The sequence below is a fragment of the Diceros bicornis genome, chromosome 4, assembly GCF_020826845.1.
Source record: "Diceros bicornis minor isolate mBicDic1 chromosome 4, mDicBic1.mat.cur, whole genome shotgun sequence".
Classification (NCBI taxonomy): Eukaryota; Metazoa; Chordata; class Mammalia; order Perissodactyla; family Rhinocerotidae; genus Diceros; species Diceros bicornis.
The window spans coordinates 84,560,568-84,575,150 of NC_080743.1; the positions used below are offsets into that span (position 1 = coordinate 84,560,568).

At 39.6% G+C, this 14,583-nt stretch overlaps 1 protein-coding gene across 1 annotated transcript in view; it reads right to left on the reverse strand.

The window, feature by feature from the left end:
- Positions 1–14,111, reverse strand: part of DHX9 (DExH-box helicase 9) — a 51,444-nt gene extending 37,333 nt beyond the window's left edge. Inside the window, exons 1-3 of the mRNA XM_058539907.1 lie at positions 14,006–14,111; positions 11,180–11,312; positions 10,380–10,520 (exon numbers count right to left, since the gene is read on the reverse strand). Coding sequence (XP_058395890.1) covers positions 10,380–10,520; positions 11,180–11,290 — 252 coding nt within the window. The 5' untranslated portion in view covers positions 11,291–11,312; positions 14,006–14,111. The remainder of the gene's footprint in view (positions 1–10,379; positions 10,521–11,179; positions 11,313–14,005) is intronic.
- Positions 14,112–14,583: the final 472 nt, after the last annotated feature.

Sequence of the window (14,583 nt, forward strand, 5' to 3'; positions counted from 1 at the left end):
CTTCCTATTTTCCTGTGATGAGAAGTGTTACGAATTGAATACTTATGTCTTCTCAAAATTCATATATTGAAATCCTAACCTCCAATGTGATACGATTAGGAGGTGAGGCCTTTGGGAGGTGATTAGGTCATGAGGGTGGAGCCTTCATGAATGGGATTAGTGCCCTTATAAAAAAAGACCACAGAGAGCTCTCTGGATTTTCCTGCCATGTGAGGATATAGTGAGAAGACAGCCTGTTATGAAGTAGGAAGCAGGCCCTGACCAGACACAGAATTAGCCAGAACCTTGATCCTATACTTCCTAGCCTCCAGAAGCATGAGAAATAAGTTTCTGTTGTTTATACGTCACCCAGTCTACAGTGCTTTGTTACACCAGCCCAAACTGACCAAGACAGGGAGGACTTCTTTTTTTACATTTCTTGATCAATTAAGATTAAGGTGGAGGGAAAGAGGGTATCAAAATTGTGTTACTGGGGGCTGGCCCCGTGGCCGAGTGGTCAAAGTTCCATGCACTCTGCCTCGGGAGCCCAGGTTCATGAGTTTGGATCCTGGGAGCAGACCTACACCACTTGTCAGCCATGCTGTAGCAGCGACCCACATACAAAGCAGAGGAAGACTGGCACAGATGTTAGCTCAAGGTGAATCTTCCTCAGCAAAAAAAAAAAAAAGTGTGTCATAGTGCACACCCTTGCCTTTGCCTAAGGAAGAAAGTATAATGACATGAGAAAATTTTATGTTTAAAAAAAAGCAGGTTACCAAACATATATGTAATATGCATTCTACCACATTAAAATACACATTTAGGGCCAGCCCCGTGGCTTAGCAGTTAAGTGCGCACACTCGGCTGCTGGCGGCCCGGGTTCAGATCCCGGCCACGCACCGACGCACTGCTCCTCTGGCCATGCTGAGGCCATGTCCCACATACAGCCAACTAGAAGAATGTGCAGCTATGACATACAACTATCTACTGGGGCTTCGGGGGAAAAATAAATAAATAAATAAAATTAAAAAAATATATACACATTTAAATATTTAAACATGTAAATAATAAATAACAGATTTCAGTAACACTGGCAATATTACAGTTCATTTATGTTGTCTTCTTTATAATCTTTATGTTTCCCAAAATTTCTGCAATGAACATATATTAAATGCTGTAAAATTGATGTTCTTTTAATTCTAGATATATATAGTACAACACGAACTACTGGTAAGTGAAGAATAGACAATTCAAAGGAGGAAATTAGAAATAGTTAACATTTACAAGTGTTCCAATTATTAACTAAAGAAATGCATATTAGGGGCCGGCACAGTGGCGTAGTAGTAAAGTTCGTGCACTCCGCTTCAATGGCCCGAGGTTTGCAGGTTCGGATCCCAGGCACAGACTGATGCACCACTTATCAAGCCACACTGTGGCAGCAACCCATATAAAGTAGAGGAAGATGGGCACGGATGGCAGCCCAGGGCTAATCTTCCTCACAAAAAAAAGAAATGCATTTTAAAACAATCACTTTTTATCTCTTAAATTAGCAAATAATTTTTTTAAAAAGACTACCAAAACTGGTAAATCTGTCGATATAGTGATACACTAAATCTAAAATGGCTCAAGTATCCTGGTAATCTTGCAATATTACATTAAGAATTCGTAGTATTCAACATATACTTACTGACAGAATGATGTGACCAACACCCCCGCCCAACACAGGTGACAAAATAGGTTCCCTGTTTCAGAGGGTATATTGTTCCTATGAATCAATCAAACAAAATCTCCATCAAAAACTAAAAATGTTTTCATCTAATAGAAGGAAGCAAGGCCAGAAAAACAGCTTACTATACGTAATTTAAAAATCTAAGTTTAAAAAAGGAGAAAAGTTGTATAGGGAAGTGTCATGAATTCTCACTGTAGTAACTTTTTTTGAATGCCTGTTAGTTTGTTTAAAGTAGATCTATTGAGACCAAAGGTCTTGTTCAAGATGAAGAAATATACAGCTCCCCGTCAAGTAATAATAAAAGATTAATTATGGTTTAGTCTAAGTAAAAGTCCAGAACTGATGCATTCATTACAGAAAGGATACAAGTACGAATACCTGATAGAATGCCAAGTTTACAGAGTAGTCTGAACAAAGGATGGGATAATTATGCTACGGAAAACTTATACTTAAGGGTATAGGACCAAACCCTACTACGTGAAGGGAAGATGAAAAACAAAATTACGGAACAGTCAGAGAGACAGGAAGATAATCAACAAATTGGGTGCTGGAAAAAACAAAGGAAGAGTGTCTTGAGATGGAGGATGTGAACAATAAAGCTGGAACACTGATTAGGTGAAAAAAATAAAAAGGGAGGGTGTTCAATTTACATTAAGAACATTTTTTTGGTATGGTAGAAAACATCACAAACAAAAATAAAGATATAAAGAAGGACAAATTGGGAAAAAATATTTGTAACATATCACACAGAAAAATGGTTAATATCACACTAATATGCAAATAACTTGAAAGCAACTAAGAATCCAATAGAAAAATGGGTAAGATATAGGAACCAGTTCATTGAAAAAAAAAAAATGCAAATGGTCCTTAAATGCCAAAAGATCTTCAACTTCACTCATAATAAAAGAAAGGCGAGGGCTCTGTGGCTTAGCGGTTAAGTGCGCGCGCTCCGCTGCTGGCGGCCCAGGTTCGGATCCCGGGCGGCGCGCACCGACGCACCGCTTCTCCGGCCATGCTGAGGCCGCGTCCCATATACAGCAACTAGAAAGATGTGCAGCTATGGCGTACAACTATCTACTGGGGCTTTGGGGGGAAAATAAATAAATAAATAAAATGTTTAAAAAAAAAGAAAGGCGAATTAAAGGTACACTAAGATATCTCCCACAGATTGACAAAAATACACCTGTGGTGAGGTTGTAGACCAAGGTTTCTCTACTTTGACACTATTGACATTTTGGTCAGTTAATTGTTGTGGAGGACTGTTCTGAACATCCTAGCTGTTTAGCAGCAACGCTGGCTTCTACCCACTAGATGCCAGCAGCACACCTCCTCCCTCTCAAGTCCTGAGAGTCAAAAACACATCCATACATTGCCAAATGCCCCTGGGAAGGCAAAATCACCCCTGTTGAGAACCACTGTTGGTGAAAACGAAAAACAATACAACTCCTATGGAGAGAGAAATGCTAATAGCTTGCAAAATCACCTATGCATGTATCCTTTGACCTGGCAATCCTATTTCAAGCAATCTCTCCCAAAGACAGACAAACAAAAATACATATGCATAAGGCTATTCATTTCAGCACTATTTGTAATAGTAAAAAGATAGGAAAAAACCAAAGAAACAAATGTCCAATAGAAGCTAGCTGAATAAACTATGGTACTATGGAAGTGAAAAACAGGCAGGTGGAGAAAAAGAAAAAGGTGTATAATAAGATAGTGTTAGTATAATAAATGAGAGTTGGGGTAAAGGATATTAATACATATATATTATTTGCTTATAATTAGAAAAAGGAAGGTTGAGCAAAAATTAAAAAACAAAAAAACTGGAAGATGGGGACAAAGATGGAGGAGGCAGGGATAGAGGCCAGACTTTTCTAACTATACTTATTTTGTAGATTTAATGTCAAAATTAAGTAAATATTTTATATAATTATCCAATTTTAAAAAGGTGACTCCTAAAAATCAAAAGCAAAATGAAACAAATGAACCTGAGTATAGAGATCATGGTGTAATCACAAAGAGGAATTATCTTCAACTTTAAAGCGCAGTAATTTAATTGTATGTCTGCAGTGGAATATACCCTAAATATGAAAAAAATTGCAAAAAATTTTTAAACTTTTCAGTAAACATATTATTGATAGCAGTACTGGAATTTATAGTGTGAGACTGCTATGTGTATGTTGTTGAATAAAGCAACAGAGTAATTATGTCGGGGCACTGGAAGGAACCACAGTTTTTGGTTTGAGGAAAAAAGGACATACAGATGTACACTGAAGTTAAGCAAAAGTTCCACACTCCAGAATTTAAACCAGAAGCATCAGTTTGAACTTAAAACATATCTTGTCAAGGAAAAATTTTTCCAGAGCTCTGTATACTAAAAAGGTTAAAACAATGACCAATTCAGCAGTTAACTCCTAAGACTCAGTCTGTGGCCTCTAAAAACCAACCCCAGTGAAAAGAACAAGGCCTCCCAAGAAATGGCTGATTCCAGGTCTGAGATAGGAAAATTCAAGCTAAGCCAAATACACGGTATACCAGAAAGCAAGAAAGTGATCAAAGACCATGGGATAAAGTTAAAAAACCTCAGGAATCAATCTGAAGCCAAAATGAGACAACTTAAAGCTCTAGCCAAAACTAAGACAACTTAAACATCAATAAGAAAATAATGAATTAATTAAAATACATTACATATTTGAATCAATGAGTTCCTAATGATTCTGGAAAAAAAAAAAACTAGTTGATGACCTTGGGAGGGTACTAGGAACCAACTTATTATTTTTTTAAATTGTTAAATAAAGGGAAAGAATCAAAGACTTATCTTGCTTTTCCTGTATAAAGTATACCTCAGGGTGACTAAATTATTGATACGGAAAGGTTTAATGTTATAAAAGTATTCCAGCTAAAAATCAAAGGAATCTGCTAATGAAATAATAAATCTACACAGTGATCATCAATGGTTGCTAACATCACAAAATTATGTGCCTCCTCCTAATGGAAGTACAGAATACCACCTTTGGTGATTTCTTGTTCCTGCTCCTCCACTCCAATCAAATCTGAATCTGATCAAGACTCTAGATTTAACTACCAATTATGGGAAATAGAGAGGCAGAGAAACATGTTTTATGATATCATAGCGATATAATCTGTAAAATCCAAACTGTGGGAAACCAAAGAATAAATGATGTGCTTTCATCAACAAACTGTAAAGAAAAATGAGAGAGAAAGGAAGAGGGAGAGGGAATCTAGTAATTAAAAGATAAGAGATCAATCAATTGCAGTATACGGACATCACTTGGAGCATGATTTAAACAAACTAAAAAATGCATTTGTGAAACAAACAGGAAAATCTGAATACTAACTGGATATGTTGGAGCCGAGCCCAGAACTGGCCACCCCAAAATATTCCACAATGGCATATTGATTATTTCGAATTAAAGTCACTTGAGAAATAGCCAGTACAAGAAGGGCACTCTGACCCTTCTCTGTCTCTCTGAATACAGGAAATAAATCTCCCATGTTAAAGGTGCTCTCCCTGCATCCCACCTGCATCCTTATCACCAGAGCTAGGGAATTCAGGGCCAAGAAGCCTATATAAACAAACTTTGGGTTACTTTTACTAATTTACTACTGCAAGCCTAAAACTGCTTAAATTCCTCACTAATTACATACCCTAAACCTAAGTTTCTTTGTCCTGTCAATTCCTCACAAATTTATTGTTTCTCTGTGTAAGAAGACATATAAACTGCCTGCTTTGTTCACTCTTGGAACATCCTTTTTATGATCTCCCATACGTACACATTATATTGGCTTTTCTTTTGCTAATCTGGTCATACGTCAATTTCATTATTAGTCTAGCCACAAGAACTCACGAGTGGTAGGAGGGGAAATTTCTCCCTCCCTGAGAGATAGTTGAGGACGTTAAGTATTCTTAATTTTTTTTAGGTTTGATAATGGAATTACTATGCTTTTAAAAAGGGTTATCTTTTAGAGAACTAACTGACATAGAAACAGATAAATGATAGGGTGTCTGGGATTTGCTTCAAAATAATCTAGAAGGAAGAAGGTAGATAGAGACTAGAGACAAATCATCATAAGTGGTCATGTTGAAAAGTGTTACAATCAGACTACAGGAACATTGGGGTTCATGATAGTATTCTTACTTTTATACACATTTAAAATTATCCACCATAAAAATTTTTAAAAGTATCCTCTGCATTCAGAAACAGGTCACTTATGGCAGGTGCAATTTGTGGAGTGAAAGGCCAAGTGCTAGATGAAGTAAGTGATATGAGGAAGAGTTTGGCAGAGATGGCGAGGTGAGATAAAGATGGTAGCTAAAAGTAGAGATTGGCTTGTAATATTTCTTGCCAAATACATCCATTTATTGTTCATTCATTCAACCAAAAAACATTTAAGTGCCTGCTATATAAACCAGGAACTATTCTAGATGCTGGGGACACAGCAACGAACTAAAAAAAGACAAAAATCCCTGCTCTCATGAAATATGAGGATCTAGGGGAAAAAATTAGGTTAGAAGAGGGTTTTTCAATCTCAATACAACTGACACCTTGGGCTGGATAATTCTTTGTTGTAAGAGGCTGTCTTGTGCATTGTAGGATGTTTAGCAGCATCCTAGCCTCTACCTACTAGATGTCAGTGTCACCACCACCTCTTCCAGTTTTTTTTTTTTTTTAAGATTTTATTTATTTATTTATTTTCCCCTCGAAGCCCCAGTAGATAGTTGTATGTCATAGCTGCACATCCTTCTAGTTGCTGTATGTGGGATGCGGCCTCAGCATGGCCGGAGAAGCGGTGTGTCGATGTAGGCCCGGGATCCGAACCTGGGCCGCCAGCAGCGGAGCGTGCGCACTTAACCACTAAGCCACGGGGCCGGCCCCCCACCTCTTCCAGTTTTAACAACAAAAACGTCTCCACACACTGCCAAACATCCCTGGTGGACATAATCATCTCCAACTGAGAAGCACTGGATTAGAAGTTAATTAGTGCTATGGAGAAAAATGAAACAGTGAAAGGAAATAAGAAGTACCAGGGTGAGGGTACCAGTGGATATGCAATTTTAAATAGGATGTCTTCGGCCGGCCTGGTGGCGAAGCGGTTAAGTTAATGCGCTCTGCTTCGGTGCACCCGGGTTCGCAGGTTCAGATCCCAGGTGCGGACGGACACACTGCTTGTCAAGCCATACTGTGGTGGCGTCCCATATAAACTAGAGGAAAGTGGGCAGGGATGTTAGCCCAGGGCCAATCTTCCTCAGGAAAAAGTGGAGGACTGGCAACGGATGTTAGCTTAGGGCTGATCTTCCTCACAAAATACATAGATAGAGATAAGAGATAGAGATATAGATATATACAGATATAGATAGATAGATAGGATGTCTGCGGGAGAGCACTCAAGGCAAAAAAAATAGTTAAGTACAAAAATCTTGAGGCAGAAAGGTGCTGGCATATTTGAGGAACTGTAAGGAGGCCAGTGTAGCTGGAATAGAGGAAGTGAGGGAGAAAGTAGGAAATGCATAGTTACTGCATTTAATGGGAAAGATCTGAACATGTTAAAATGTTAATAAGAAAAAGACAATACGGTATTGTTTCTGGCATGGCCAAGCAAGCTCCTACTAGAGGATGCTCCTGCAAATAACAACATGAACTCCAGGGAAAAAAATACAAACCCCACCCCCCGAAGACCCCCACAACTATATGCAGGCACTAAAAAGTAAACAAAAGCTGGCAGATTCTGGAGGGAACTTGAAATGAGAAAGCAAGGAATAGAAAGAGTGTAATTCCTGTTTATTATGGCTTTTAGCTTGAGGGAAACCACGTGAGGCAGCTAAATCTCCAACAGAAAACCCAGTCTTTCTGGCCTGAAGAATCAGAGAGTATGAGTTTGGGAAAACCAAAGCTGCACGAAAGTGAGGAGGGAATCCTGTAAAGGAAAGGAGGAACCTCAAATTCTATGTATAAACTCTGCCCAAATCTCTGGCTAACCCCTGAACTACACGTATACAGGACAGACTCCAAGCCGCCTAGCAAAGGATCAGAAAACAGAAGTGAGATATGAGCTGTTACTCAAAAGATAGTGTTTGCAGTTTGAGTCCAACCAAATTAATTGCTAGACAACACAACAACAAAAGCAATACTTTTTGAAGAAATATAGCATTATTTAGAGTCTCTACAAGATAATACTCACAATGCTCAGGATATAAACCAAAATTACTTTACATACAGAGGAAAAGGTGATCTAATCTCAAGAGAAAATACAATCAACAGAGCCTAACCCTGAGATGGCCCAAATGTTAGAACTGGTAGTCAAGGATTTTAAAGCAGCTATTATAACTATGATCAATGATATAGGAAATTCACATTCACATTGTGAGCACATGCTTACAATGAATGAAAGGTAGGAAATGCCACCAGAGAGATAAAATCTGGAAAAAAAAAAAGCTAAAAATTCTAGAAATGAAAAACACAGCATCTGAAATAAAAAATTCACTGGATAGACTTAACAGCAAATGGAGTTGACAGAGAAAACAATCAGTGAACTTGAAGATAATCAATATAAATCACCAAATCTGAAGAACAGAGAGAAAGCAGGAAAAAAAGAAGAGAGCCTCAGGGACCTTTGGGATAATATCAAGAGGTTTAACATACATGTTAACACACAAATCCCAGAATGAGAAGAGAAAAAATAAGGCTGAAAAAATAGCCTAAGTTTCCCAAATCTGTGAAAGACATAAATTTACAGATTCCAGAATCTTAGCAAACTCCAAGCAGAGAGCAAATAAAGAAAACCACACCTAGTCACATTATAGCCAAACTGCTGGAAACCAAAGACAAGAAAAAAACGAGAGCAACCAAAGAAAACACCACATCACTTACAGGTGAATATGATTTGATTACAGTTGACTTCTCATCAGACAATAATGGAAGTAATAATGGAACACTACCTTTAAAGTGCTGAGAAAGAAACTGGCAACCCAGAATTCTATACCCAGTGAAAATATTCAAAAAAAAAAAAAAAAGGTAAAATAAAAACATTTTCACACAAAAGAAAATGAAAGAGAATTTGCCAACAGCAGACCTATACTACAAGAGAGAGGAAGAGGCTAAAAAATACAGAATAGGTCATAACAGACAGGGCAAATGCCAATGGTTTCAAATATTTGAAAGATATTTGCAACATTCTTTTCATAGCCAGAAAGAATCTTAAGATCATCTTGTCCAATCCCTTCATTTTATAGATGGGCAAACCAACATAATTAAAATCCTATAATTTTCTAGTGGTACAATATACTAGAAAGTAAGTCTCTTGACTTCTGGGTCAAAGCAACAGAAGAAAATATAGGCGTACCGTATTCTATTGCACTTCATAGATACTGCTTTTTTTTTTTTTTCACAAGACCCTCCACCAGCAAAAAGATTATGACTTGCTGAAGGCTCAGATGATGGCTAGCATTTGTTAGCAATAAAGTTTTTTCTAACTAAGGTATTTACATTGTTTTTTAAGACATAATGCTATTGCACACTTAGACTATAGTACAGTGTACACGTAACTTTTATATGCACTGAGAAACCAAAAAATTCGTGTGACTTGTTTTTTTTTTGGTGAGGAAGAGTGGCCCTGAGCTAACACCTGTTGCCAATCTTCCTCTTTTTGCTTGAGGAAGATTGCCATGCAGCTAACATCTGTGCCCATCTTCCTCTATTTTTTGTATGTGGGACACCACCACAGCATGGCTTGATAAGTGTTGTGTAGGTCCGTGCCTGGGATCCGAACCCACAAACGCTGGCCCACCAAAGTCGAGTGTGTGAACCTGAACACTACACCACTGGGCTGACCCCAGTGATTTGCTTTATTTTGATATTCGCTTTCTTGGGGTGGTCTGGAACTGAACCTGCAATATTTCCAATGTATGCCCATAAAACATATTTTTACCTTTATAAACAAGTCAGAATACAAAAACTCAGTGAAAATAAATTGTTAAAATTGACAGAGATATTCTTCCTAAGGGTTTTATAAAAACTGAATCTTTCATTTAAGTTACCCAAGGGATTTACTTAAATCATAATGTAAATCTTTTTTTATAATGACAATCCTTCTATTTTTGTGAAAATTCAAATTTTCATTTTTTAATTAAATGAGAAACAAAACTTATTTCTTAAAAACAGTACCAGAGAGGGGTCTTTGTTGCATACTTACATAATATAATTAAAATAATCAGGATATCAAAAACACAATAATGATGTTCCATTGCACGAAGTACTATTTTCTCTCTGATATGTGTGTCAGTGGGAGCAAACACTGTGTCTTAAAATGTTACTGACTTTTATACTCTACTTAAAATGTTATCTTTGGAAGTACACAGAACACAACAGACTCTGAAAAATCAGTTTATGAATGAATGAAACATTCAAAACCAGGAGACACACAGATTAAAGGTATTTCCCAAGCCTACAAGTCCACTACATTATAAGAATGAAATCCACAGCTTCAGGAACTCATCCTAGGGCTCCGAGAAAACAAGATGCCAAGGTTCACTAAGCAACACATTAATATATTTGATAACAACATTGAAAAATTATTACCCTGGGTCTCCATACATAGTGGGTTGGCATAACTTTATAACATACATCTCAAGTTCTTGGTCATAAGTACTTACCCCAACAGCTGGGACTTCTTCACTCTTTACTTCATTTATTCGAACCAAATAGTTAACAAAGTCTCTGGCAGCATTGCTCTGTGCATCTTTTTTATTGGTGGAATTGCCCATGCCAGTGTAATTATATCCTTCCACTCGAACCTTTAACAGTCATGAAAAACATGTATTAAGAGATCGATCTGGGTAATCCTGGGATTTAAAAACTTCATAATTCAACAGTCCATTAAGGGATAACAGTTAACTGTTGGAGACAGACTATAAACAGGCTGAAAATAACACACCTAGGAGAATTCATGGGCTTTCTTATGAAAATGCTTGAGTTGTGTTGTCCATTGATAAACTAATCCAAAAACAAGAGCATTAACTTATGTGGCTCAGATAGTCTCTTCTCATGTAACAGAATGTTCCACATTAAAATTGAATTTTATAAGATCCAAGAACAAGCTCTCCATCTGTATTTATTTTAAACACTTTGACTTGAAGCAATCAAGAATTGCTCCACTTTCTACAGGAGTTAGTAAAACAGCAAACAGCTGATCCAACTTTTCTACCATGCACTACTGGTATCATAGAAGTTGAGGAAGATGCATGTTCTAATTAGAATAATCCACCTCTCAGACTGTTCTAAAAGTAATGCTCACATGAAAATGATTTATAATGAACCAGAATAGCAGGCAAGTCACAATAAAGAACATTCTCCAACATGCAACGCATTAACATTTCCAAATAGAAAACACTGTTCTTTTAACACCAAAATAAGCCTCAAAAATCACATAAATGTAAACTGTATTCTTTAGTACCTCACACATGAATTTCTGCCTGTTTTTGTTCCCCACTGCTCTAATTTCATAGGATGGGGTCATCTTCCTTTTGCCACACCAGGCATACAGAAAATTTTTAACATCACCCATGTTTCAAATATCTTCTTCAGACCTAAGAAAACAATAGTTAAAAACAGCATTATTTATAAGAGCAAATATTGGAAATTACCAATCTGGAAATAAACAATAAGTGAGATTTACTGAAAATCCAGGTTAAGTACAGGATATTCTATCATGCTGCTATTAAAATCACCTATGAGGAAACTTTAAAGACATGATTGGAAAGTTCATGACACATTACAAGAAGGAGCAGGCTACAAAACTGTAAGATCTGAACTATGTAACAAGTATATATGCATAAATCAAGACTGGAAAGAAATATGCCCCAAAATGGTTATCTTTGGGTGACTATGAGTGATTTTTATCTTTTCTTAAAAAATATTTGACGTAATGTACTCCCCCATATTTTTTTTTTTTTTTTTTTTACAATAAGCATCTTACGTGTCTTAATTCACTTAATTCTCACAACGATGGAAGACAACATTACATGGTAGATACTATCATCATCTTTTACAGAGGTAGAAACTAGGGCATAGAAAGTTTAAGTAACTTTTCCCAGTCACTCACTTGTGGAGGCCTAAATTCAAATTCAGAGTGCCAAGTTGGCACTCTCCCTCTACTCCAGTTTATAAGATACCAAAAGACATGGTGCCTATGAATCTAAAATCTGAGTCTAATTTACAAGATACCTGAGACCAAATTTAGAACCAATGAAAATATGCTATGAATTTGGTTTGCTGTGAGAAGAAATCCCATTACTAACATTAAACTTTGGTCTTCTGTTAATGTTTAGTGTATTTTGTTAGCACCAAAGTCTAATGTCATCAAACTGGACCCTAGCATAAACTTGTTAATAAGTTTATTCTGCAGCCAGAGGCTAATCCTGGGGACATCCTATTAACTGAAAAGCTACGGAAAGCTGAAGATGTCTATCTATAAACTCCACTCCTGAATAATTAATTCAAAAAACAAGCCCTCAGGGTGAATGAGTAACATGAAATATGAAGGACTACACTATCTAATTCCTTCCTCCCTAGGTAGTTTCATCTAACTCTGTAATATTCAGTATCAAGTATATGCTAATGATGCCCAAACTGATATATATTGAAAATTCAGTCTTTTCTCTTCAAATTTCAAAATCAAGTTTATCTAGGCGCCGGCCCATGGCATAGTTCAGTGGTTCAGGTCCCTGGCGTGGACCTACTGTGGTAGTGTCCCATATACAAAACAGAGGAAGACTGGCACAGATGTTAGTTCAGGGACAATCTTCCTCAAGCAAAAAGAGGAAGACTGGCAACAGATGTTAGCTCAGGGCCAATCTTCTTCACCAAAATAAAACAAAAACAAAAACAAAAAAAGGAAGACTGGCAACAGATGTTAGCTCACGGCTTATCTTCCTCAGCAAAAACATTTTTTAAAAAATCAAGTTCATCCAACTGCAGCACTAACATACCCAGTTGAATGCTAATTTGGCATCTCAGTCAAAACAGAATTTTAAAATTCCTCCCAAACCTCTTCCTCCTCCCCCTAATCCCAGTGTTCCCATCTCCTTAAATGGCACCACCATCCACTCACGTCACAATCTGGGAGTCATCCACTCCTTCAAGATCCTCCATAGCTATCCCTTGTGGAGCCCTTTCTGTGTACCAGACAGTAAGAATCCTGAGGATCATCTACATGAACTATTTTACTTAACCCTTACAACAACTGTATAGATACGCATTATTATCATCCCCTTTTTACAGATAGGTAAACTGAGACAAAGAATAACTTGCCCAAAAGACAGAGCTCTAAGTGGGGGACCCAGAATTCCAAACCAGATAATCCGACTCCTGATCTACTACGCAATTCTGCCTCCAAAACATGTCTCTAATCCATTCGCTTCTCTCCATCTCCCCTGCCACCGCTACTGCACACCGGAGTACTGCAATCACGTCCTAAATGACGCCCCCGTTTCTACTCTAGCCACCCTAAAATCCGTTCTTCTCTTAAATCCTCACCACACTCCAGTCACATGGCCTTCTTTCAGCTTCTTTCCAATCCCTGCCTTTAAGCGCTAACTAATCCCTTCTGCCCCTGCAGTTCAGCTTTTCCTCCGCATCTTTACGGCTGACGCCATTCTCGGTCTCAAGGCCGAGATACCAGCTCAAAGGTCGACCTCTTCCAAAACGCCTTCCCTTTCCATCCCACCTAAAGTAGCTCTCTCCCTTTACACGCCGTAATTCCTCTCTCTTCACCGAAACCTGCAGACATTTGTTCTCCTACAGCCCCCACCCCCACCACGACCACAACCTCGGCGAGGGAAGGGCAGGGCCCCCGCCTAACGTGTGCACTGCTCTTCCCACAGCGCCTGCGGGGCAGCGCCCAGTATTTACGGCCTGAATGAATGAATGAAGGGCTCTGGGCGCGTCGGCGTCACGGCGGGCTCACCACCAGACCATTCACCCCCTTTCACTCAGCGGCGACGGCGACAGCGCCACCGCCGCGCGCTGGCCGGAGGAGGAAGTAGGGTCGGGCTGCTTCGGAGACAGGACTGGGAATCGCCGGGCGAAGGACTGGGGGCCACAACGCGGCCCCCGGCGGCGCGGCGAGCAGCACACGACCCGCAATCCGGGCACCCGGCGGGGCGGCTCCCCCTTCCCCCACCCGCCGCCGCCGCCCGCGCTCCGCAACAAAGCCCGGCTGCAGAGCCGCGAGGCTCCACGCCGCCCCAACGGGTGGCAAAGACGTCTTTCTCCTACCGACCTCCGCTTCCTGGTGCCGGAGAACACAGCTCTCTCACGACCGCCCGTGACGCCGGCCTTCCTCACCAACACCCAGCACGCGCACCGCAACTTGCATGGAAGCGGCAGCGAAATGGCTCCGACGGCGGCGCCAGAGGGGCGGGGTCAGTGCACGTACGCATGCGCAGAGCGCGAGGCTGGGCCAGAGGGCGCCCGGAGGGAGGGGCGGGGCCGCAGCAACCTCGCCGCGGGTAGCGTCCCGTCGCCTGGGAGATCCGCGGAGCTTAGCCCGCCGCGCCCCAGTCCCGCTTCTTCTTGTAGTGCGCTAGCTGCCTTTAAACATTTTGGGGAGTTGGGGACCTGTAGCATTTTGATGCTGCAAAATGTTTCGCTTAAGGGGGCCTCTGGTAGATGAGGTCCTTTGAAGCCAGAACTGGAAATCTTAGGTGCTATCTTCACAGGGTTGTTGAGATGATTAAATGAGTCGGCATATGAAGGGGCCTTAGCGCAAGACGTGGCACATGATTGGCGTTCAATAGGTATTGTTATTGTAGTGACTGAGATACTCCAACGCGAAAGTCTCCTGAAAGAGAAATAAGC